This window comes from Camarhynchus parvulus, chromosome 10 (genome assembly GCF_901933205.1).
Source record: "Camarhynchus parvulus chromosome 10, STF_HiC, whole genome shotgun sequence".
In the NCBI taxonomy this organism is placed as follows: Eukaryota; Metazoa; Chordata; class Aves; order Passeriformes; family Thraupidae; genus Camarhynchus; species Camarhynchus parvulus.
In genome coordinates, this window is record NC_044580.1 from 15,763,713 (window position 1) to 15,784,649 (window position 20,937).

Below are 20,937 nucleotides of genomic sequence, written 5' to 3' on the forward strand. Positions count from 1 at the left end.
AGGACAAAAAAGCTTGGATTTTTCTCCTGTGCTTTCTGCACACCTTCACGATCCTCCCCTGCAAGGGGGGATTTTGGAAGGGGGGGCCGGGGGGTGCTCAAATTGAGGAGGGGAGGGAGCCCACAGATGCAAGTACCCCTCTGGCAATAATAAAAATTCATTCAAGTGGGCTATGTCTCCATCTTCCATGTACTGATTAGACTTAACAAGAGTGGAAACTTGTGTAGACCATATTTATGGTATTAACAAGCAGTTAAAAGATTTATCCTTCTTCTGATCAATATTGTTCGTGGCCGGTCCTTCCCCCCCAACCCCCGGGCCCTCCCCGAAGGCTGCAATGACAATCGCCTTCATACTTTTTCATCACCGATCGAGGTGGCAAAACCCTTTTGTAATTTTCATTAGCCCAGTAAACATGCAATTAACATGCAGCACTGTGGTTAACTTAATTCCTGTTTTAAGGCAAGGACAAGCAAGAAATGGAAGAGCGTTTGTTCCATTTGTCAAGTATGACACACTCCCTACCCTAACAGTTTCTTAAAATAAAAGCTCGGCTCCCCACCACCACGACCACCACCCCTCTTTCCAGAAACCCCCCACACTGATACACACACACACACAAAAAGGAGCAGGAATCCATTAGTTGGAGAGTATTCTCCTGCCAAAGGCGGTATAATGTATTCCAAATTTTCCCAAGCCCTCACTGTACCGGGGTCCCGTTCCCCCCACTCCCCCCTCCCATCCCGGGGAAGGGGGCTGACTCGCTGATATTTCTCGTGGGTGAAAGATTCAGCCTTTTCCTAACCGTATTTTTTTTTTAATTTAAATAAAATAAAACTAAACGTGCTTCCCATGACTAAAAGTTGCCATGTTTGTGAAGGGGGTGGGGAAAAATGTCTCCAAGGGTTTCAATTAGCAACAAATGATTATTGCAACGGATTTTTGGTAATGAAAAAATGTGGAGTACCTCTTTCGAGCTGGGATCTCAGGGGCAGTGAGAGAGAGAGAGAGAGGGGGAGAGGGAGAGAAGGAGAGAGAGAGAAAGAGATTGCTGATTAGCTCGGATTCTTTCCCAACTTGCTTTAGCGTGTGCTTGCGTTCCCTGCCGACCCTACACAGGACACTATATATTTTTTCCCCTTCGGTGCATGTGTTGATAGTCCAGCCTGTAGTTGTTTGCGGTTGGCTTTTTTTTTTTTTCCCTTTTCGTTTTTTTTTTTTCTGCCGGGGGGGGGGGGAGGTGGGAAAGGGGGGGAGGGGGGGCTGAAATCCTTCGCATCCATCCTACCCCCACAGTCATTAACTTAGGAGATTTCCCTCTCTTTTTTTTTTTTCTCCCCAATTGGAAGGGTGGGTTGGGAATATTTTTCCCCCTTTTTTTTTTCTAATTTTTTTTTTTTTTTAAGTCTCGCATTTCCAGCTCCAAACAAGGTGTAGCGAGACGCTCTTCCTTCTAAGGAATGAAATGAGACAAGGATCACTCAAAGACATCTCCTACCTTGGGCTTGGGGATTTTTTCTTAAAGGCAAGGCGCACATTCCTAAGCAGCTGTGTACAAAGCCCCCCCTGAAATCTTGTCTGTGTAAAGTTAGAGTGTGTTCAGGGTGTTTTTTTTTTTTTCCTCTCTCTCCCAAGGCTGATCGCTAATAATACATCGAAAGCACTTCCCTTTAGGTTGTGGGAAATCTATTCCCCTCACCTTGCTTCCTTTTTTTCCCCCCCTGAAGGCTGTAACTTTACTTTTTTTTTTTCTCTCTTTTTTTTTTTTTTTAATCAGTTTGCACAATCGCTTAGATAAACACCAAGAAGGAGACTTCTCTTTAATTACCCAACGCACATCTTTCTGGGGGGCAAACAGCGGTCTGAATTTTTTTTTTATTTGTTTGTTTCACCTGCCAAACTAAAGGAGAGGTAGAAAAAGGAAGATGCAAGCGATTTGGGACCTTGAACAAGGCAAATATGGTTTTGGTATGTTTACTTATAGTTTTTTTTCTTCTTCTTTGACACTTTTTTCGGGCAATGTGTTGTGATTCTTGTGTTTCTCTTTTAAGGAAAACAAAAAATCCAAAAAAGCAAATGTTAGCTAACGTGCGTCTTAAACGATCGTTTCTAAGGTTACGTGGGTTGCTCTAAGGAGGGGAAGAGGGGAGGGGGGCAGACCCAAGTATGTGTAATTGCAGCACCATCAGTTAGCATGTCCTTTAGCTAAATAAAGCAAAAGCAGCAAACAAACAAACAAGCGAACAAACCCAAGGAGCGGAGCCGCTTTCCAGGTCCGAGGCAAAGCGCCTCCGAGTCATTTCCCCGGGAGCAGCGCCCGGCGCCGGGAATGCTCGGGCGGAGCGCGGACCGACCTGCTCCGGAGGGTTGGGAGGGCAGGACGAGGCTCTGAACTTAAGTGATAGGTATTAAACTGCCCGCGATCGCGTCGCTGTGTGCAGCTGGCAGCGTTTATTTGGGGTGGGGGAGAAAAAAAAAAAAAAAAAAAAAAAAAGGGTCGGTGGTGAAGGTAAAGCGCCGAGATCCCCTCTCCCCCTCCGGCCGCTTCCCTGGCTAAGCAAGTACAATGGAAAGAAGCTGGAATATACTCACCATCCGAAGGTGTGGTTGGCAGTTCGGCTGAGGCTTTAAGGCAATTATTTATCCTTCTTTTTTTTTTTTTTTAAAGTATTATTGCAAAAGACGTAGATCTGACTTTAAGCAGCAGAAGTGTTTTGCTCTGACAACAGCAAGCGAGGCTCGGATCCTCGTTAAAAAAAAAAAAATCACAAAACAGGATCTCCCCCCCCCCACCCCAATCCCTTACCACTATCCCTTAAAAATACCTATTCGGCACAGCTCTCGCAGAAACCCTGATGCAGAAATCTTATAGTCCGGTCTAGGAGTGCCCAAGCCAATTAATTTTAAATCCTTAGGAATTAATCAGATTAAAATGTACAGAAGTTTCATTCTCGTATGCATACGTGAGCCAAAAGTCGTTTCCCTTTAAGAGATCCTTTTCTTTTAAAGTTGAATTTTAGGCAGATAAGAGACTTACACTAGGGGGCAGCCAGATACTGTACTTGCTCCAATCTTAAGCAATTTTTTTTCCTCTCTCACAGCATATGCTCTGATTTAGCACTGTAAATTTTTCAGAGGACCCAACTCTGACAGCCCCTGGTGATTTTCAAAGTACCACAAGCCAGTGGTTAAAAATTGCATTGACTTGGAAGTTCAGAGGCACACAATAGGAGCCACTTTCCCTATTCATGGAACTTCAGTGTGGTGGAAGAGAAAAACACACACATACTACATTGAGGGAGAAGAGGAATTCATTGAATTCTGTTAGACGTAACTGCTTTCCACTGAGTTCAGAGCGAAACTCGGTATTTGTTCGATGCTGTATTCATATTGCGATTTAATCTAGAAAGAATTAGAGGACTGTTAGGCAGCTTTCTGCCAGGAAAGCAGCTTCCCCCTCCTTCCTCCTCTCTTTTTGAAACCTAAAGATTTACACCGGCTCTATCCCCAACTCAATTTTAGCAAAATAAATCCTTCCACTCCCTCTCATTAAAATAAATTTACATCTGCAGTAAAATGGCAGGAGGGATGCGTTTGTTTATTTGGAAAACCAACACGGTCTCACTTTTAAACCAGAGCATTTCTATCGTCATTAAGCCTCAGAGAAGGACAGTGGAGAATCTCCCCCTTCCTTGCGAAGCGCTCAGGTTTCGAGGATTATTTAGCGAAATTAGCTGCAGTTCATTTTTACATTCATCTCCTCTGTCTCAACCCACTCGCAGGGGTGTTTTCAAATAAATAGCAAAGCATCTAATGGTGCTAATAGATAGTTATATCGCTGCATCCCTCGAAGAGCAAATAGTTAATCTGGGGCATTCTTCATTAATGCTTGAGCAATCAGCGTATACGGCGGCTTTTAAGCGTATATCAATGGTTTTTCATTTTTACGATCATACGTTCAAACTATTAATATTGTGCGTCCTGTTAAAACCGCTTTCTCTTCTGATTTCTGCATTTGTTAGGACGGCGTTTGTGTTTTTTTTCATATGGCGAATTAATCCTGTTTACTTTGTCAGATTCGAGACAGGAAAGGTTGGTGTTGGGTTGTGGTTTGGGTTTTTGGCTTTTATTTTTTTCCTCAGGAAATCCAACATCAGCAACAATCTGTGGCTATTCTGCATTTTGAACCCCCACCTTCTCCTACCCTCCCCGAAAGGTCACCTCCTCAGCTCTGGCTTGTTTGGAAACCATAAGGCAGCTCCCCACATTTTAACCTGGAAAGATTCCTTCCCCACTTTCTGTCTTCCCAGTCCCTCCTGGTCACTGTTTTGGGTAAAGGTTATTTTTTGCTCCGTGAGGATCAATGGGAACGCTGCAGCCTTGTCTTTGAAATTGAGTCGCAAAAACCTCTTCGCCCGTGGGGTCTGAACATGCCAGGTTTCCCGGCAGGACACTCTCAAGTCGAGGTGCTTTTTACAACTTTCCAACCATCCCCGCACCTGCGGCTTTAGCCACACGTTTTATTTCTGCGGCAGAAGTGTGTGGGCATGTGCAACATGAAAAAGTGTGTGTGAGGAGGTGAGGGGCAATTAATCCCTGACAGAGTTGTGCCCAGGTCTGTGTCCCCGCGGCCGTGCTTGGTGACCGGCTGGGATGTGAGCGCTCACAGACGCGTGTGTTCGCAGAGAAGGAATGGTCCGGCCGGGCATTTATCTGTCTATGTTAACATGTTTTCTATTTTATCTCTCCGTCCCTTCGCTTGTTCGAGTGTCTTTTGGCCATTTTCACCGGGAGACGGACTCGAGTCCCCGCTCCGCTGGCCGGTAGCTCCATTCAGCGGGAAATAAACACGTCCCAGTGCTTAGCTCTGTTACCTGCTCGTGGTACAGAACGGAGGTCGGGTTACAGTGTCGGGGTACGTGCGGTCACCAAGCCCCCAAACCCGCAAAACCCCGAAATAAAGTTAAAGGGGTTGAGGCGAGCCACGCCGTGGCGATGCCGTGCGGAAGGAAAGGCTGTCACGCTCTGCGGAGCGCCGGGCTCCGGAACTGTCTGCAGCGGAGCCGCGCTGCCCTCGCTCCGGGGCGAGCGGGACCCAGGAGCGCTCGGGCGGAGCGGCGGAGCCCCCGCGCCCCGCCAGGGCCGGGCAGCGCGAGCGGCCGCTCCCGGAGCGCGGGGCGCGCTCCGCTCGGCGCACATCAGCGCAGCCCGGCCGGGCTCGGCGCGGCTCCGCGGGCGGCCGGGGCTCGGCTCGGGCGGGCGGCGGGACACGGGGCGGCCGCGCCGAGCGCAGGTGCCCGGAGCGGGGCCGGGGAGCTCCGCCGTGAGACCCCCGGCGGGCGGCAGTCCGCACTGCGCTCCCGAGCGCTTTCGGACAACCCGCGGCCGCCCCTTCCCCGCAGCGGCGGCGGCAGCGCCGGGGCTCGGCTTTACTTTATTCCGTGGAGTTTTTACCTCGGTTTAGCGCCTGCTTTCCGCTTTGCACCCGGCCGCCCCCTCCGACCCCCGAGGCCGTGGCCCGGCGGGCAGCCCCAGGTGAGGCGGCGGCGGCGGCGCCGCGCTCCGCACGCCGGGCTCGCCCTCACCCCTGACCCCGGCGGGGCGTGAGGGCGCGGGGCGGCAGGCGCGGGGCGGCGGGCGGCGCTAGGACCGCGCGGGCGGCGGCGGCGGCCATGGCGGGCCGCGCAAGGGCGGCGCGGGCCAATGAGGGCCGGGGGGCGGGGCGCGCGCGCCTGGCCACTCAGGCGCCGGCCCGGTTGCTTATAAGGCGCGCGGTCGCCATGGCGACGCGCGCTGAGTTGCAGCAGCCGTGTCAAAGTTCACTCTCCCGCCAGCGGGGCGAGCGGCCGGCGGGGAGCGCGCTCGCCGCTCCTCGGCCCACACGCCGCCCGCACCGCCCGCCCGCCCCGCCCCGCGCCGCCCCTCCCCGCCGCCGCCAGGGGAGGGGAGGGGGGGAGCCCCTGCTTCTTTTTATTTTGGGGGGGGGGGCGCTGGCGCGCTCTCCCCGTGGTGATTTTTTTCCCCTCCTCCCTCCCTCCCCGGCTGAGGAGCGATGCTGCGCGCTGGGTTATGATCCTTCCCTCTCTCTCTCTCTCTCTCCTCTCCCTCCTCCTCCTCCTCCTCCCTCCTCCTCCTCCTCCTCCTCCTCCTCCTCCTCCTCCCGCTCCCCTCTTTTATCATCCTGGCTGGCTGGGCGCTGCTGCGCTGGCGAGTTGACTCCTTCCCTCCCCCCCGCCCCGCGGCCCCCCTTCCCCTGCCCGCGCCGTGAGCACCGGCGGCGCGGAGGCGAGAGCCCACTTGCGAGGCGGCAGAAGCAGCATAAGGCAGCGCGGCGGCGGCGGCAGCGGCGGCGGGAGCGGCGGCGGCGGGAGCGGCGGCAGCGGCACCCGAGCGGCGGCGGGAGCGGGAGCGGCGGCGGGGACGCGGCGCGGCGGGAGCGGCGAACCGGCGGAACGGGGCAGAGCGGAACAGAGCGGCGGCGCCGGAGAGGAGGAGGAACAAATAAACAATCATAATAATAATTCATAATAATCGTAATCGTAACGATCATAAGAATTTTTTTATAAAACAAAAAAAAAAAAAAAGAGAGAGCGAGGAGGAGGAGGAAAAAAAAAAGCCAACAGCCCCCCCACACCCCCGAGCCCAAAAGAGGGAGCGAGAGAGAGCAAGAGCGCAGCGGCCGGGCGGAGCGGCGGAGAGGAAGAATTAAAGCGAGCGAAGGAGGGAGGAGAGACAGAGCAGAGAGAGAGGAGGAAAGAGGAGGAGGAGGAAAAAAAAAGCCCACAAAAACAAAGCGATCGCAGTTGATGTTGCTGCTGCAAGCTGGACTTCCAAAAACTACGGCGAGACCGACCGCTCTCCGCGCCGAGAAGAGTCTCCTCTGCTGTGCGTGTTTTTTTCCGCTGTGTGTGTAATCTTTAACCTTTTATTCATTCTTATTTTGATGGCTTTCCTGAATGGCTGACTGCGAGCTTCCCTGGACCTGGCCCCCAGACACCCGCCTCTCCTCCTTCAACTACTCTGCTGCAGATCAGCTCTAAGAGAGAGAGAGGGAGATCTTTGAAGAGATTTTTTTTTTTTTTCTCTCTCTCTCTCTCTCTCTCTCTCTCTCCCCCTCTCTCCCCCACCCCCACCACCCCTTTACTTTGCTCTCCTGGAGCCCAGACAATCGACTCGCACCTCGCCCCCCCGCACACACACCTCCATCGCCCCGTGCTTCTGCACCTTCGCCGGTACCGGGAGATCCCCCCCACCCTGACCCTCCTGAAAAAAAAAAAAAAGGCAAAACAACAAAAGAGAGAGAGGGAAAAAGAGAGAGAGAGAGAGAGAGAGAGAGGGGAGGACAAAAAAATAAAAAGACTGCTGCAAAGCTGATCTGAAAAGCAAAGCAAACAAACTTTGAAAATAAAGGGGGAACAGGAAGTTTGGCAACGGTGTCCAATAGATATGGCAATGGTAGTCGGTGCGTGGCGAGACCCCCAGGACGATGTGCCCGGAGCTCAGGGAACGCAGCCTTCGCAAGCCCCGCCGGTGCAGGGACCCCCGGCCGGGGCCCCGCACACCCCACAGACCCCGGGGCCCGGGGGCCCTCCCAGTACGCCAGCCCAGACCAACCCGCCGAGCCAGCAGAACCAAGGAGACAAGCAGCAGCAGCAGCAGCACATTGAATGTGTGGTTTGTGGGGACAAGTCTAGTGGCAAACATTATGGCCAGTTTACCTGCGAGGGTTGCAAGAGTTTCTTCAAGCGGAGTGTAAGGAGGAATCTCAGCTACACTTGTCGTGCCAACAGGAACTGTCCCATTGACCAGCACCACCGCAATCAGTGTCAGTACTGCCGCCTCAAAAAATGCCTCAAAGTTGGCATGAGACGGGAAGGTATTGGGATTTCATTTGTTTTGCAATTTTTTTTTTCACTCGCTGCGTTTTGGGGTTTGTTTGGTTTTCCTTTTTTTATTATTTTTAAATAATATATATAATTGCTCTTAGCATTTTTAACTTTCCTCTCCAAACCCCAAACCCAACCAGAACCTTTCCTCCCCCCCACCCACCCCCTCGAATAAACCAGCCAGAAACTTTCTCGTAATGAAAGAAAGCGGTGTTGGGGAGGGTGGGCAGGGAGGCAGGGGCTCTCGCATGCTTTCTCCTGCACTCGTAATTGATTTGTGTTTGTTTTGATTTTGCTGATGGAGGTTTATTGAAAGTGGATTTTTAGTTTCACGCTGCTTAGGAGCGAGATGATGATTCTGACGTGTGGTTACTTTTCCTTCGTGTTTCCTCCTGCATGCTCAGCCTTAGCCCCCGTCCCCCGAGCAGCCCTGTGTGTGTGTGTGTATGTATGTGCGTGTGTGTACACACACACACGGAGCCTCCCGAGATGCACACACACATACACATACACATACACACACATACACATATATATATATCCTCCAGCACCCTGCCTTAGATTGCAATTTTACACAGGCGGTTCAAATTACTATTACAATGGAACTCACCCTACCGAGGCTCTACAGCACTCCACTGTGGATTCCCAGCCGGATTTTTCCTCCTTTAAAAATATATATATACACACACACATATCTCCACGAGTGTGTGTGTATACACACACTGCCGTGTGCCTGCCTTTCCTGGTTGTTATTACCTCACTTTCCTCTTCTTCCTCTTATTTTCTTGTTCCTCCGGGAGAGGCAGGAGGGGGTAGAAGGGATGGGGTGGGGGGTGTAAGGAGCAGTCCAGAAGTAAGTGTGGGGTGCTCGGATCTCTGCAAGTGGAGTCTTTGTGATATAAAATTAGACGGGAAATGTGAGCCTGCAGTTTTCCAGTGCGTGCTCTGTGTCTGGACGCTGCTATGTAGGTTAAGGGTGAGGGGGCTTGGGACTCGCCGGGCTCCTCTCTTTGTGTTTCTGCAAGAGTAACTAACCTTGGAATACAGGCGATAACAAATATAAATCAAGCACATTTTTAGGCGTTCTCCCTTCTTGTCGTCTCTCTGCCTCTGAGCCCTTTTTCTCTCTCCTTTTTCTCTCGCTGTCACCGTGTAAATTTATTAACAAAATGAAAGGCCCACTTTCCATGGGCAGCGGGGGAAGGTGCCTTTGGATAATGCCCTCAGCCTCACCAGGGGACCTGCCGGGGATGTTGTGGGGTGATTTCGCCTCCTTTGGTATTTTTTACGAGAAGGGGGGATGTATAATACCAGCAGCAACAATGTATTCAGTGGGCGAGAAACGCGTGTGGGACCAGAGCCGGGGCTTTCGAACTGAAGTGTTTCTTCCTTCTCCCCTCCTCCTTCCCCATCCCGCTCCCCCAGCCTCAAATCAACGAGCTGGTTTAGGTGTAACGGAGAAAAAACACACAAAGACGTATCCTGCATCTCTGGAAAGAGGGGGTGGCGGTGCAGGGGAGGGGGGGATAACTGGACTGTGGTGTGTTTTGGGAAGTGAGGAGCTGGGCTCCCACAGCAGCCCTGGCCGAGCCCACAGCGTCCCTCAGCTTTTGTTGTTGCTTGACTTGACCCGAGAACTGCGGAGCCTTAGAGCGGGGCTGGGGCTGAACTCTGGCTGGGAAAATGCACGTTTCCCCCCGAAGCTGGCCGGGTGCGGGGTCACACAGGCACGCACAAGCACACAAAGCAGGCTGTATTGGAACCGATGGTCGCAATTCAGATATTAATAGCTGTAGTTTCTTCTTTATTTACTGCAGCGGTCCAGAGGGGCAGAATGCCACCCACACAGCCAACTCATGGTCAGTTCGCCTTGACAAATGGGGACCCTCTCAACTGCCATTCCTACCTATCCGGATATATCTCCCTTCTTCTGAGAGCAGAGCCCTACCCCACCTCCCGCTTTGGCAGTCAGTGCATGCAACCCAACAACATCATGGGCATCGAGAACATTTGTGAACTGGCAGCTAGGATGCTCTTCAGCGCGGTGGAGTGGGCCAGGAATATCCCCTTCTTCCCAGACCTGCAGATCACAGACCAGGTGGCTCTCCTGAGGCTGACCTGGAGCGAGTTATTTGTCCTCAACGCTGCCCAGTGCTCCATGCCCCTCCACGTAGCTCCGCTCCTGGCAGCTGCTGGCCTCCACGCTTCGCCAATGTCTGCTGACCGAGTGGTCGCCTTTATGGACCACATACGAATCTTCCAAGAGCAAGTAGAAAAACTGAAAGCATTGCATGTCGACTCTGCAGAATATAGCTGTTTAAAGGCCATAGTCCTCTTCACCTCAGGTAGGCGGCATTTCTTTGCTCCTTTTTTTATTTTTTTTCTTTTTCTCTCCTTCCCCGGGCCCCCCTTGAGAAGTGTTTGCTCTTGCAAAGTGTTGTTGCCTGCACCCCATGCCCGCTCCCTGCCCCCCGAGAACCAGCGTGGTCTCTTTTCCTTTTAGGAAGCGGTGCCCTGTGCTCTGCCCTGCAGGGCCTCGGATCCGAGCATCCCATCTTCTAGGGAGTGCAAATCAGAGAAAAAAATAAAATCAAAATAAAATACACACACCCCATTTATTTTCATTTTTTTTTAAAGAAAAAAGCAGGCAGCCAAAATACACCCCAAGCCTAGCTGAATAATGCTGGGGACTGGGAAAGAAGGGGCCCGGGAAGAGGCACCCATTCGCCACGAGAGACTGCGCTCTTCCCATTGAAAATAATATTTTATTTAACAGTATAGCTCTGGGTTGTTGCATTTAATGACACGCATCCGAACAGCAGCAAAATCTGTTTGATGTTGTTAAATACAAGTCGTCCTATCAGTGAAACCACTTGAAAAAGAGGATCATTTTATGGGCAGCCAGGAAGGGAAAAAAGCCCTGCAGGATTAAAAATTGAATTTAAAAAAAAAAAAAAAAGTTAAATGTGCAAATCTGAGTTTAAAATATGTTCCCTGCCATCTCATAAAATAAAATAAATCAACTTTGCAAAGAGCTGTCTCTGATTTAAACAGAATGTGGCAGTGAGCAGTTCTGTGTCATTTAAGCTAAGGGGAAAAGTTTGCATTTGTACCCAGCAGGAACTGCATAGTCCAAAGCGAGTAGCGGGTGCGAAAAGATCATTACCATAAGTAGACAGGGATAGTATGGAAAAGTAAGAGGAGGCTGAAGCTGCCGCTCCGCAGTGTAATTCCGGGGTGGCACAAGCATGACTCTCCCGAGGAAAAGACCTCGAGGTGTTTCTTAGATAATCAAAGAGGGGAGGGGGGGGGAAATATGTGTCAACTTTTGCTGCCTAGAAATAGTGCATGAGTTATAAAGCAATAATTGAGTGCGTTGTGAAATCTAATTAGCTTGCACTAGAGTTTAACCTGGGTGAGTAATAATCCTGATATTAACTCTGGAGGCTAAATTTTTTTTTTTTTTCTTCTGAGGGGAAAAAAAAAAAAATCTGCTCGCTAATTTGTGCAATACGTTATCTCAGATCACTAACTTTGAGGCTGCACCGGCAACCCAGTGTGCTGGAGCCCTGGAAGTTTGGGGATTAAATTTAAAAATACATGTATTTCGCCTGTAACTCATTCGGACGCTTGGGAAAGTGGCCACGCGATAAACATATGAATGGAAGCAGGACCTGCAAAATAATTACTCATCAGAGTTTTTTAAAGCCTGATATCAGGAAACAGGAAAAAAATGTAGTTTATGTGGGAAAAGAAGGGCTCACAATCCGTTCCTTGTTGTGTTAAAGGGGGTCTGGGGAACGAAGTCATTTTCTGGACTTTGTCCAGGTTCTGGGTCGTGACCTAAACTTCCTTTTATATATTATTGCTTTACACATAAAAAACTTCTCCTTTTTTTTTTTTCCTCCCCCCCCAATTACTGGTGTTAAATCCTGAGATGATCAATGAGCAGGGCACATCTAGCCACAGGGAGACAGGGATCCCGAGTGGGAAGGGGTGTCCGTGGGGTGCTTATTTTATTTTTCTATCGTTTTTCTAGGATGCATTTTCCTCTCCCTCGCTCAGCCGCTCAGCGAGGATCCCACACACGCTCACATCCCTCCCCAGCCCCTGCCCAGCTCACACCCACACCAAGGAGTTTATTTCCAATCCTGCCTTTTCTCCCAAATCACTTTTTTTTTTTTTTTTTTTTTTAGCCTTCTGAGAAAACAATCGTCCGATCCTGTCGTAACTGTTTAATTTATGACTATTTTCAAAATGGGAGGCCTGGCGTGTAAATTGCCTCCCAACTAGATAAACGTTTCTTGTTATCTGATTCTGGGGAAGACAGCCGCATGCACAAAAATATAGGGTGATGCTTGCAGCTTCTGCAGCACCCCAATAACCCTCCCTGATGTAAAGCAGACACACATAGATGCATATAATGTTTGCTGCAGCCTCTTTTAAGAGGGAGGGGGGAAAAATCTGGGTTCTAATGACTCGCAGAATATGCATGTGTTAGCCCTGTGCCTAGGAAAGCCACAGGGAGGTCAGGTCACAACCTGTGCTCTTTCAGCACAGACGTCTCTGATTTAAAGGGAACTTATTGTATTTTAGCGTATCAGGGAAAAAAAAAAAAAAAAAAAAAAAAAAAAGAAAAAATGTCCAGACCCTATCAGGGAGTTTTCTTCTTGTAAGGGCCTTTAGGTTTAAAAAGAAGAAGAAGAGGAAAAAAAAAAAGAGGGGGGAGTGGAGGGGGGGGAAGAAAGAAAGAGAAAAGAAAAGAGGGGGGAAAAGAAACAGCTCAAATGAACAGAGAGATCACAGTTTGCATGGCTGCCTCTGAATAGGCTAAACTGACAAGATCAGTTTTAAAGGGCCACTTAAATCAGTTTCAAAGACTGAAGAAAAACGCGTTGTCTTCTTTGGGGGAGAATCTGTTGCTGGATCCGGGGCGCCATTATCTTTGGCTGGGCCAGTTTTTTTTATTATTATGATTTCTATCACTGTGAGTAGTAGTCCTTCTCATCACAGGGTTAGGCTCCCCCCAATTATTTTCCAAGAAGGGGGGGTGTGGAGAAATAGTGGCTCCCTTTCCCCCTTTTTGACTCAAGGCTTCCCCGGCCCCCCAGCCTTTCCCCCAAAAACCACAGAGATATGAAATTAGGCTTGGCCAGCACCTCCTTGCCACCCCTCAGGTCTGTCGTGCCATTAGAAATCTCGACCCTGGGAGCTGTGCTCAGTCCTAAAGGAGACCCTCTAGAAGAGACAGAAATGCAGACACACACACACATGCACAGAGAGATTGTCCCTTCTGGTGAAACCCACTTAAACTCTGGGGGGCGAGGTGATGGCGCACGATCCACTCTTAAACCTAGACATTTGGAAAAAAAAAAACCAAATTAAAAATTAAAAAAAAAAACAACACACAAACCACCAAAACCTTTTTAATCTGATGATTGCTTTCTTTTTTTTTTTTTTTTTTTTTTTTTTTTTTTTTTAATACACTTTCTTCTAGATGCCTGTGGTCTCTCTGATGTAGCCCATGTTGAAAGTTTACAGGAGAAGTCACAGTGTGCTTTGGAAGAGTATGTTAGGAGCCAGTATCCCAACCAGCCAACACGATTCGGGAAGCTATTACTACGTCTCCCCTCCCTTCGCACTGTCTCCTCTTCTGTCATAGAGCAATTGTTTTTCGTCCGTTTGGTAGGTAAAACCCCCATAGAAACCCTAATCAGGGATATGTTACTGTCTGGCAGCAGTTTTAACTGGCCTTACATGTCCATTCAATAAAACATCCAAGAGAAGAGAGAGAGAGAGAGAGAGAAAATAAAAAAAAAAAAAAAAAACCAACAACAACACCGAGACAAAAATTAAAAAAAATAAACAAAAATTCAAAATTGAGAAGGGAGATGAGAGTGAAAGGAAAGCAAATGACGTTTGGGTTCTGGTTGTTTCTTAAATTTCCTTCTGCTAAGAAAGGATGTAAAAGGATGTTACAAGTTTGCTAAGAGAAGACAGGAAAAAATTAATGGACTGTGAATTAAAAAAAGAGACTGTCAAATGAACTTTTACAGAATGCATTAAAAACTCCCGTGTCGTTCAGAAAAAAACTTGCTACTTATCATTTTTTTTGTAAAAAATTAAAAAGAGGGAAAGAAAAAAAGAAAGAAGAAGAAAAGAAACGATGGTGGGCTTTTTCTTTTTTTCCTTTTTCTTCTTTTTTTTTCTTTTTTTTTGGGGTAAACTTTTTAAAAAATCTCGCTTAAAGTGCATTTAAAGGAAATTTGGAGAAAATTAGCAGAACGGAAGAAAGTAAGTCTTTTTTTTCCAAATTATTAATTGTCCTATGTGTCTATGTACCTATAGCTGTTCTTTTTTGTATTTTTCTGGTTTCAAACCAGTTTATTCTGTGGTTCTATAATAATTTTTGATATAACCTTGGCTTCTTTAAAAAAAAAAAAAATAAACTGTGTATCCTTAAAATATATGTTCTGAAAGAATTAAAACTGAGTCCACGAAAGTATCATAGGAAGAAAGGAAAAGAAAAAAAAAAACCCTCAACAACACAATGATGGAAGCGCACTTAAGGTGGTGACCCAAAATCTAGCTTGAAGCTGAGAGAGCTATAATTATATAGACCCGAATGAACCACACGTGTCATATAACTCCCCCCAAATCTAGGTTTTTTTTGATATTTCGGACAGAAAATGAACTGTGGGGATTTATTATAGGTAGAAGGATTTTGTGTCCAAGACACACTACGGTTTTGATTTAAAAGGAAAAAAAAAAAAAAACAAGCAAACAAGCAAAGTGAACTTTTGTAATTTGAATTGGGTTCCACATAGTTCATCATGAATTGTTATTAAACTCCTCTATCTGTTTGTATATTTGCAAGCCCTTTGTATTATAATAATTGTTGATATTTTCCCTTTTTAAAAAATACCATTGAAATCAGCATGACAAAATAACACTGTTGGCACTTATAGATAACGTGATTGATTCAGTATCTTAGAGTTTACAGTTTTGTGTTTAAAAAAACTGAAGGTTTTTTTTTTTTTTTAAGTGCAACATTTCTGTATACTGTAAAAGTTATAATAACTGAACTGTTTGGTCGAGTCTTTGTGTGTTATATTCCAAGGAAAATTGAAAGTATTCAGAAATTAAAATATTATTTGATATCTGAAACTTGTTTGGCTGTCATAAATGTCTTTCAGAAACCACATTACTTCTCTATAGTTTGCAGTCATTTAAGTCCATAGGCGATTGATTTGTTTACTTGTCACAGTAAGTTTGTAGCAGATGTATTGTAGTGTATTTACCTGTTTAATTCCGGGATGGGGGTGGAGGACTTAAGTTCGTGGTTTATCTCTGGTTTTAGGAAGTACTATGCTGAAATGGTAAACCATCAACCCCCATTCATCTAATCCTCCTGTTAATTAAAAATGGATTTTCTGGAAAAAAAAAAAAAAAGGCCCTTATTTTTGTCACACTTAAGTGCCTGCGTAGGAAAGGTATTGTTGTGAAAAAGTATTAGAAATCTGGAGATCAGTATCTATTTTATGATCAGAATGGGGCGAAAAATCTTTTGTAAATGTCTGACATACGCGCACAAGATCATTCAAGCAAGGTAATAGCAGTATTGTAAATATAGGTCAGTTGTTTGCAATGAGTTTTCTTTAAGTATGTGTGATTTTTTATAATACTCCGTAGTTGCCATCTATCGTTGTCATTGAGAGGTCTTCAAATGGAGTGGCTTTAGCTTCTAGCACTGAGGAGTCGGTTTTTAATGTATATATACTCTCAAGTGGATTTCTTTTTTTTATTATTATTATTATTTTTTTATTTTTTATTTTTTAACCTTAGACTGTGAAAGCATGACCACAGGTCATCTCTCTCTTTTCCATATGGGCTATATGTCTGTGTGTATGCTGGCACACAGGCGGGCGTGGGCATCCCTGGATGTGCCCTGTGTGTGTGTGGAGGCACAGGGCCCTCTCCTGCAGCTGCCAGGGACCTGCCTGGGCGGGGGGCACAGCCCCGGACACACCGCTGGGCAATTGACTGCTGTCCCGAGCAGGCAAAAAAACCCAAACCCACCAAATAACCCAACCCAAACCTGAAGGAAGGCAAGATGATGTGGGTTTTTGCAAGGGGTTGATATTTTATTTCGTGTGTGTGCGTGTCATTTATTTTTTTTTTCTCTTTTCTTTCTCTCTCCCCCCGCCCGCCCTCCCCTTGGTCTATAGCAGATGCTTTGTATGTGAAAGCTTGCAATTTTGTTCTTGTCTGAGGCTTCCCCCTCTCCCTTTTTACCACACGTAACTACACCATGTTGTGGTTTCACAAAAAGAGAGAGAGGGAGGGAGAGAGATCATTCTGTAAAGTCGATTAAACCCTGATCTTTAGTGTGTTCCAGTTAGACACATCTGTACTGGGGGCTGAGGGGCGTATGACTGTGAATTTGAGCAGAGTTTTACATCTGAATCATGGCTCCTTTTCTATAAATATATAAATATATATAAATATATAAATATACTATTATTGCAGGGGAATTGCTGACCTCTAGATTTAGCTTTTTCTATTGCAAGTGCTATCCATGTGAGTGTGTGTGTGTGAAGTTTTTATGCTTACTAAGAACACAGGATCTTGACTTGTTTGTTTTGTGTTAGTTTATTGTAAACAACCATTTGTTGTAAATTGTTATTGGCATTAAATTATAATTTATGATTTTCAAATCCAAAACATTCTCTGCTTTTTATGTTTTAAAGCCTGTAAGCTATCTCTGTATTTATAAGTTTCTTGCAGCGAGCTTTGGTTCACAGAGAATAATAGTAAACAGAAAATGCACCAGGGTTGAATAAAAACACACACACACACACACACACACGCACGCACACACACAAGCCCCGTGTATATATGTTTGGAATGCTCAGAGGAGGATTTGTTTAGGGACTTCAGTTAGTTTTAAGTTTATAGCATTTAAAGAAAGTTTTTCTTTTCATGCTGAGTTAGAACAAAAGATCTATCCAAAGATTGAATTGGACAAAAGAGGAGGGTTGGGATGGAGAAGCTTGTTCTATGTTGAATTGAGGAGATCCTTTTTTTTTTTTTTTAAGAAAAGAAAAAAAAAAAAAAGCTGTTAAACATGGCGACTCTTTCCCTCTAAGTGTCTAATTTATTTTTTTTCCTTGCGGTTCCCCCACTTCCCAACCCTCCCTTTTATTATATTTTCTGCTTTAATCTGATCTTAGCTCGCTCTATTCCTTCCCCCCTCCCATTCCTGCCACCGGGACTGGCGGGGAAAGACCCAAAGGCGACCCGGAACGACAGCGAGAGCTGCGGAGCCGCCCGCGGTGCAACCCACAGCTCGGGAAAGGTCTTCTTCACCCCCCCTTCCCCTTCCTCCTCCTCCTCCGCTCCGCTCTCCCCTCCCCGCCGCCGCTCTCCCAAACCTCCCCTGGCCCCGCCGGGGGGGCGGCGGCCCCGCGGGGCGCGGAGGGGGCGCGGGAGGAGGCGGCTCCCCAAGTTCAGACAAAAGCGGGGGCTGGGGCCGGAGGAGGCGCCGGGCGGGCGGTGCCAGCCCGCGCGTGTGAGCGTGTCCGTGTGTCTGTCCGTGTGTGTGCGTGAACGCGTGTGGCAACCGCGCGTGCGAGCGCGTCCGCGCGCGTATCTCCGTGCGCGGGGCCGGCCCGGTGGGAGGTGGTTGTTTTGGTGGGGTTGTTTTTTTTTTTTTTTTTTTTTTTGGAGGTTTTTTTGGAGGTTCGGAGGAGGAGCGGGGGGCTGCGCGGCCGCGGGGGCGACGCGTGGGAAAGTCCGCGGTGGGCGGCGGAGCTCAGCCAACATGGCGGCCCCGGCCGGGCCGCTCGCCCCGCGCAGCCGGGGGGGCCCTGCGGCCCCGCTCCGCGCCCCGCGCAGCGCCCGCGGCCCGCCCGGCAGCTCCGGGATCAGCCGGGATCAGCCGGGGCCGCGGGCGGCGCTTCCCCCAGCGCCCGTATCCCATCCGCATGTCAATGACCTGTGGAAGCATCTCCCCCGTGCGAGCGCGGCGCGGAGCAGCGGGGTCACACCGACCCCGGGCGGGATAGCGGGGTCTGCGCCCGCAGGGAGAGCGGCATCCTCGGGATGGGCCCGAAAAGGGAAGGGGGGAGAGGGGAAAAATAATAAAAAAGAAAAGAAAAAGGGGAGAAAGCAATAGGCATAGCGAGGAAAAGGCAAGGATGTTTCGAGGCGCTCCGTAACCGCCGCTGATAACGAGCGGGATGTGGGAATGGAGATGGGTTTTATTTTTATTTCCTTCTCCTCTTCTTTTTTTTTTCTTTCTTTTTTTTTTTTTTTTTTTTTTAATTAAAACTTTAGTGGGTCCTGGGGATCGCGCTCGCTTCGCTTTGCTTTGTAGAATGGAAAGAGATACACGGAGAAATGCAGGCCTTGTCAGGATTTATTGAAGTTGGGTTTAAAAAACGTGCTTCAGATGATTTTTCCCATTTTCTCAGATTTCAAAGGCTCCCCGCAGTGCGGCTGCCTAATTAATGGTGAAATTCAACTAAATCTAATTATGCAGTAATTTTAAAGCAGTTAGTCCTGGGCGCTGCTTTGTAATAGGAACCCAGTTTTTAAAGTTTGCTTAATGTGTTGGTTTAGGGAGCTGGGGAGGAGAAGGGTGTAAGGGACAGAGCTGTGGGGTTGTTTTTTTTCATTTCCCCCTTCTCCCCTTTTTCTCTCCCCCCTTTTGTAAAGCAAAGAAATGCAAAATATAAACCCAAAACAGCCAGCGAAAGGCAAGGAGAGAGGCTGTCTTATCCCCTCGTATGTGATACGGGTATTGAGTGAGAAGCACCAGCGAAAGTGTAAATAACACAGTAGTTAATAGGGACCATAAAGGTATTCCTGGCCTGTGGATTTCCAAGTGCCGAGCTGTTTTAGAGAGGATCTTGAATCCTGCGGTAATAAAGGGGCAACGGAGACACACAGCGTCTCTTCTTGGGAAATAGAAACCAGATTTCTGCTATTGAACATCTATTGTCATTAAGAGGAGAGGCTTGTGCTCGCGAAGTTATAAATCTTATCACCCTTTTGATAACACAGTTGTAATCAGTTAGCATCGCATTCAAACCCAATTGTAAAACTGCCTAATTTAATATGTCATACATGTCATTAAAACTTTATTTTTCCCACTTCTCTTTTTTTCCTCCCCTCTCTCTACCCATCCCCCCCCACGTAAAATGTCAACAGATCTGGCTGGTAACGTGCAGCAGGGAGAGCCCGAGGTGGCTGCGCTGCTCCGGGGGCGAGCCCGGTGCTATGATGAAGAGGGTTTGCTTTCTTCCCATCTAGGTAATCGGAAGCGTTTCTATCATATTAGAAGTATAGGGGGAAAAAAATAACCCATAATAATAAAAATAGAGGGGGGTGGGAGGCAAGGGAGAGAAGAAAATGAAATCCTTCTCCTTCCTTCGGAATTGCCATCGCTCAATGAAGTTCTTTGAAAGAAACTTGTCTTATGATTAGCTAAGCAAACACATCTGCTTTCCTAGTTTGGGCTTAGCTAATTATCAAAACAAAGGGGCCGTTTCTTCTTCTACCTTGCTGGAAAGAAGATGTTATTTCAGGAGTCCTGTCCCTCCTCCCCCCCCCGATCCACACACACACGCAGCCCCCGTCCCAGCCCTTCCCAGCGAAGCACCACGCTCCTTTTATTGGGATTACCGATGGGGAAATGAGTTTGCGCACTCCTCTTCCTAATGTTAAGCTTTATCATTACCTTCCTTGGAACAATATTTTTCCAACCAAATGTCCCTGCGGCAGGGCGGAGGGTGGAGGTGGGAAGGGGAAGGGAGGAGGGGGAAGGTGGTTTTGAATTGCGGACCAACTTCGCAGCTATTTGAATCAAGGCTGCACTCGGTTGATTTTAGTTGACAGAGCGTGTGTTGAAGCTGAACTCTATAATTTGCACTTCTGTTCTTTTATTAGACTTGGACAACGAACTAATGAGCTTTCCCCCACCACTGTGTCACTTGTATTTATTTTCTTTCGGAAACTTTTAGATAGAAGAAGTGTTCTCGCAGAAGGGCAGAGGTGGAGGGAAGGTTTCGCGCGGTGCTTATTTATTTATTTATTTTCCTTGGAGGTGCAGGGATCAGCTCTGTGCTTGTGCGGATGTGTCTGTGTGTGTGTGCGTGTGTCCCTGTCCCCGGTGAAAGGCGACCCACGCGGTGTTAGAGGAGGAGAAGCTCCGAGCTACATGTGTTATCCGGGCGATGCTGCCCTTGGAGTGACTCGGGTGGTGGGAAGGTAACGCGGAGGCGAGCCTTGCGAGACGCCCGAAAACAAAATAAATACATGTATTTGCGTCTAAATCCTTGGTCCTGAAGGCAGAGGCTCCGCGGTGCGGGCGCGCTGTGGAGCGGAGGGCAGGGAGCGGCGTGAACCCGAATTTGATCAGATCTCTGCAGGAGCGGGTTAACTTCATAAAAGCGAGAGGTGGCTTTAAACGTGTACCTGAGAGACGCTGGAAGAAAGGGTGTTTGAAAGCAAATAGAAAGGTTTTAAATATACATGTATATTTAAGAATGGGAGAAAAAGCCCAAAGGAAGGGTTTCCATACACACACACACAAAAAAGAGGGTGAAATGTTTGTCACTACATGACCACCAACGCACGAAGCCGTATCCATCGCTCGCAGCCTGCTCCATCCGTGCGAGTCGTGAGATATTTTGAATTTTGATTCCAGCGTGTTTTCTTTGAACTGGGCCTTTCGGTTTATTAAGGCAGGAAGAGGAACTCAGCAATCCTCTTTGAAACACGCTTGGTTTAACTATTTTACACAAGTTTGCCCAGGTCCCTGGAGATTCTCCAGTTGAAGAAGATTGAAATTAGAGTTAAAAGCTGGCGGGGGGGAGTGGGGGGGTGTGCTGGGAGGGGGTGTAAGAGGGGTAAGGGGGTGGAGGGCGAGTGTGGAAGAGGGTGATGAATCTATTGTAAATGCTCTCCTGTATTCTTGTGTGTTGGGGAATGGAACAGAAATCTGCGTCGCCTTGTTTGATCCGTACGCGCGCATCTGCGGGTGCGA

The 20,937-nt window shown here is 47.9% G+C and overlaps 1 protein-coding gene and 1 long non-coding RNA gene across 13 annotated transcripts in view; one reads left to right on the plus strand and one right to left on the minus strand.

Moving 5' to 3' along the window:
- LOC115907221 overlaps window positions 1-2,730 on the minus strand; it is a 31,581-nt gene extending 28,851 nt beyond the window's left edge. For 9 of the 10 annotated variants that reach the window (XR_004061026.1, XR_004061030.1, XR_004061028.1 and 6 more), the window contains exon 1: window positions 2,593-2,725. This is a non-coding gene — a long non-coding RNA (uncharacterized LOC115907221). Of the gene's footprint in view, window positions 1-2,592 lie in introns of all 10 variants that reach the window. The other variant, XR_004061027.1, reaches the window with a different exon arrangement.
- Window positions 1,013-16,610, plus strand: NR2F2 (nuclear receptor subfamily 2 group F member 2). Of its 3 annotated transcripts, XM_030954904.1 has the most exons (4): window positions 1,013-1,181; window positions 1,778-1,968; window positions 9,704-10,231; window positions 13,384-13,700. In XM_030954904.1, the coding sequence occupies exons 2-4, from the start codon at window positions 1,926-1,928 to the stop codon at window positions 13,656-13,658; spliced, it is 846 nt and encodes a 281-aa protein (XP_030810764.1). In that variant the 5' UTR covers window positions 1,013-1,181; window positions 1,778-1,925; the 3' UTR covers window positions 13,659-13,700. The 3 variants fall into 3 exon arrangements, with proteins under 3 accessions (XP_030810764.1, XP_030810763.1, XP_030810762.1); XM_030954903.1 differs by lacking the exon at window positions 1,013-1,181 and having other exon boundaries at window positions 1,395-1,968; XM_030954902.1 differs by lacking the exons at window positions 1,013-1,181; window positions 1,778-1,968 and adding an exon at window positions 6,425-7,876 and having other exon boundaries at window positions 13,384-16,610.
- Window positions 16,611-20,937: the final 4,327 nt, after the last annotated feature.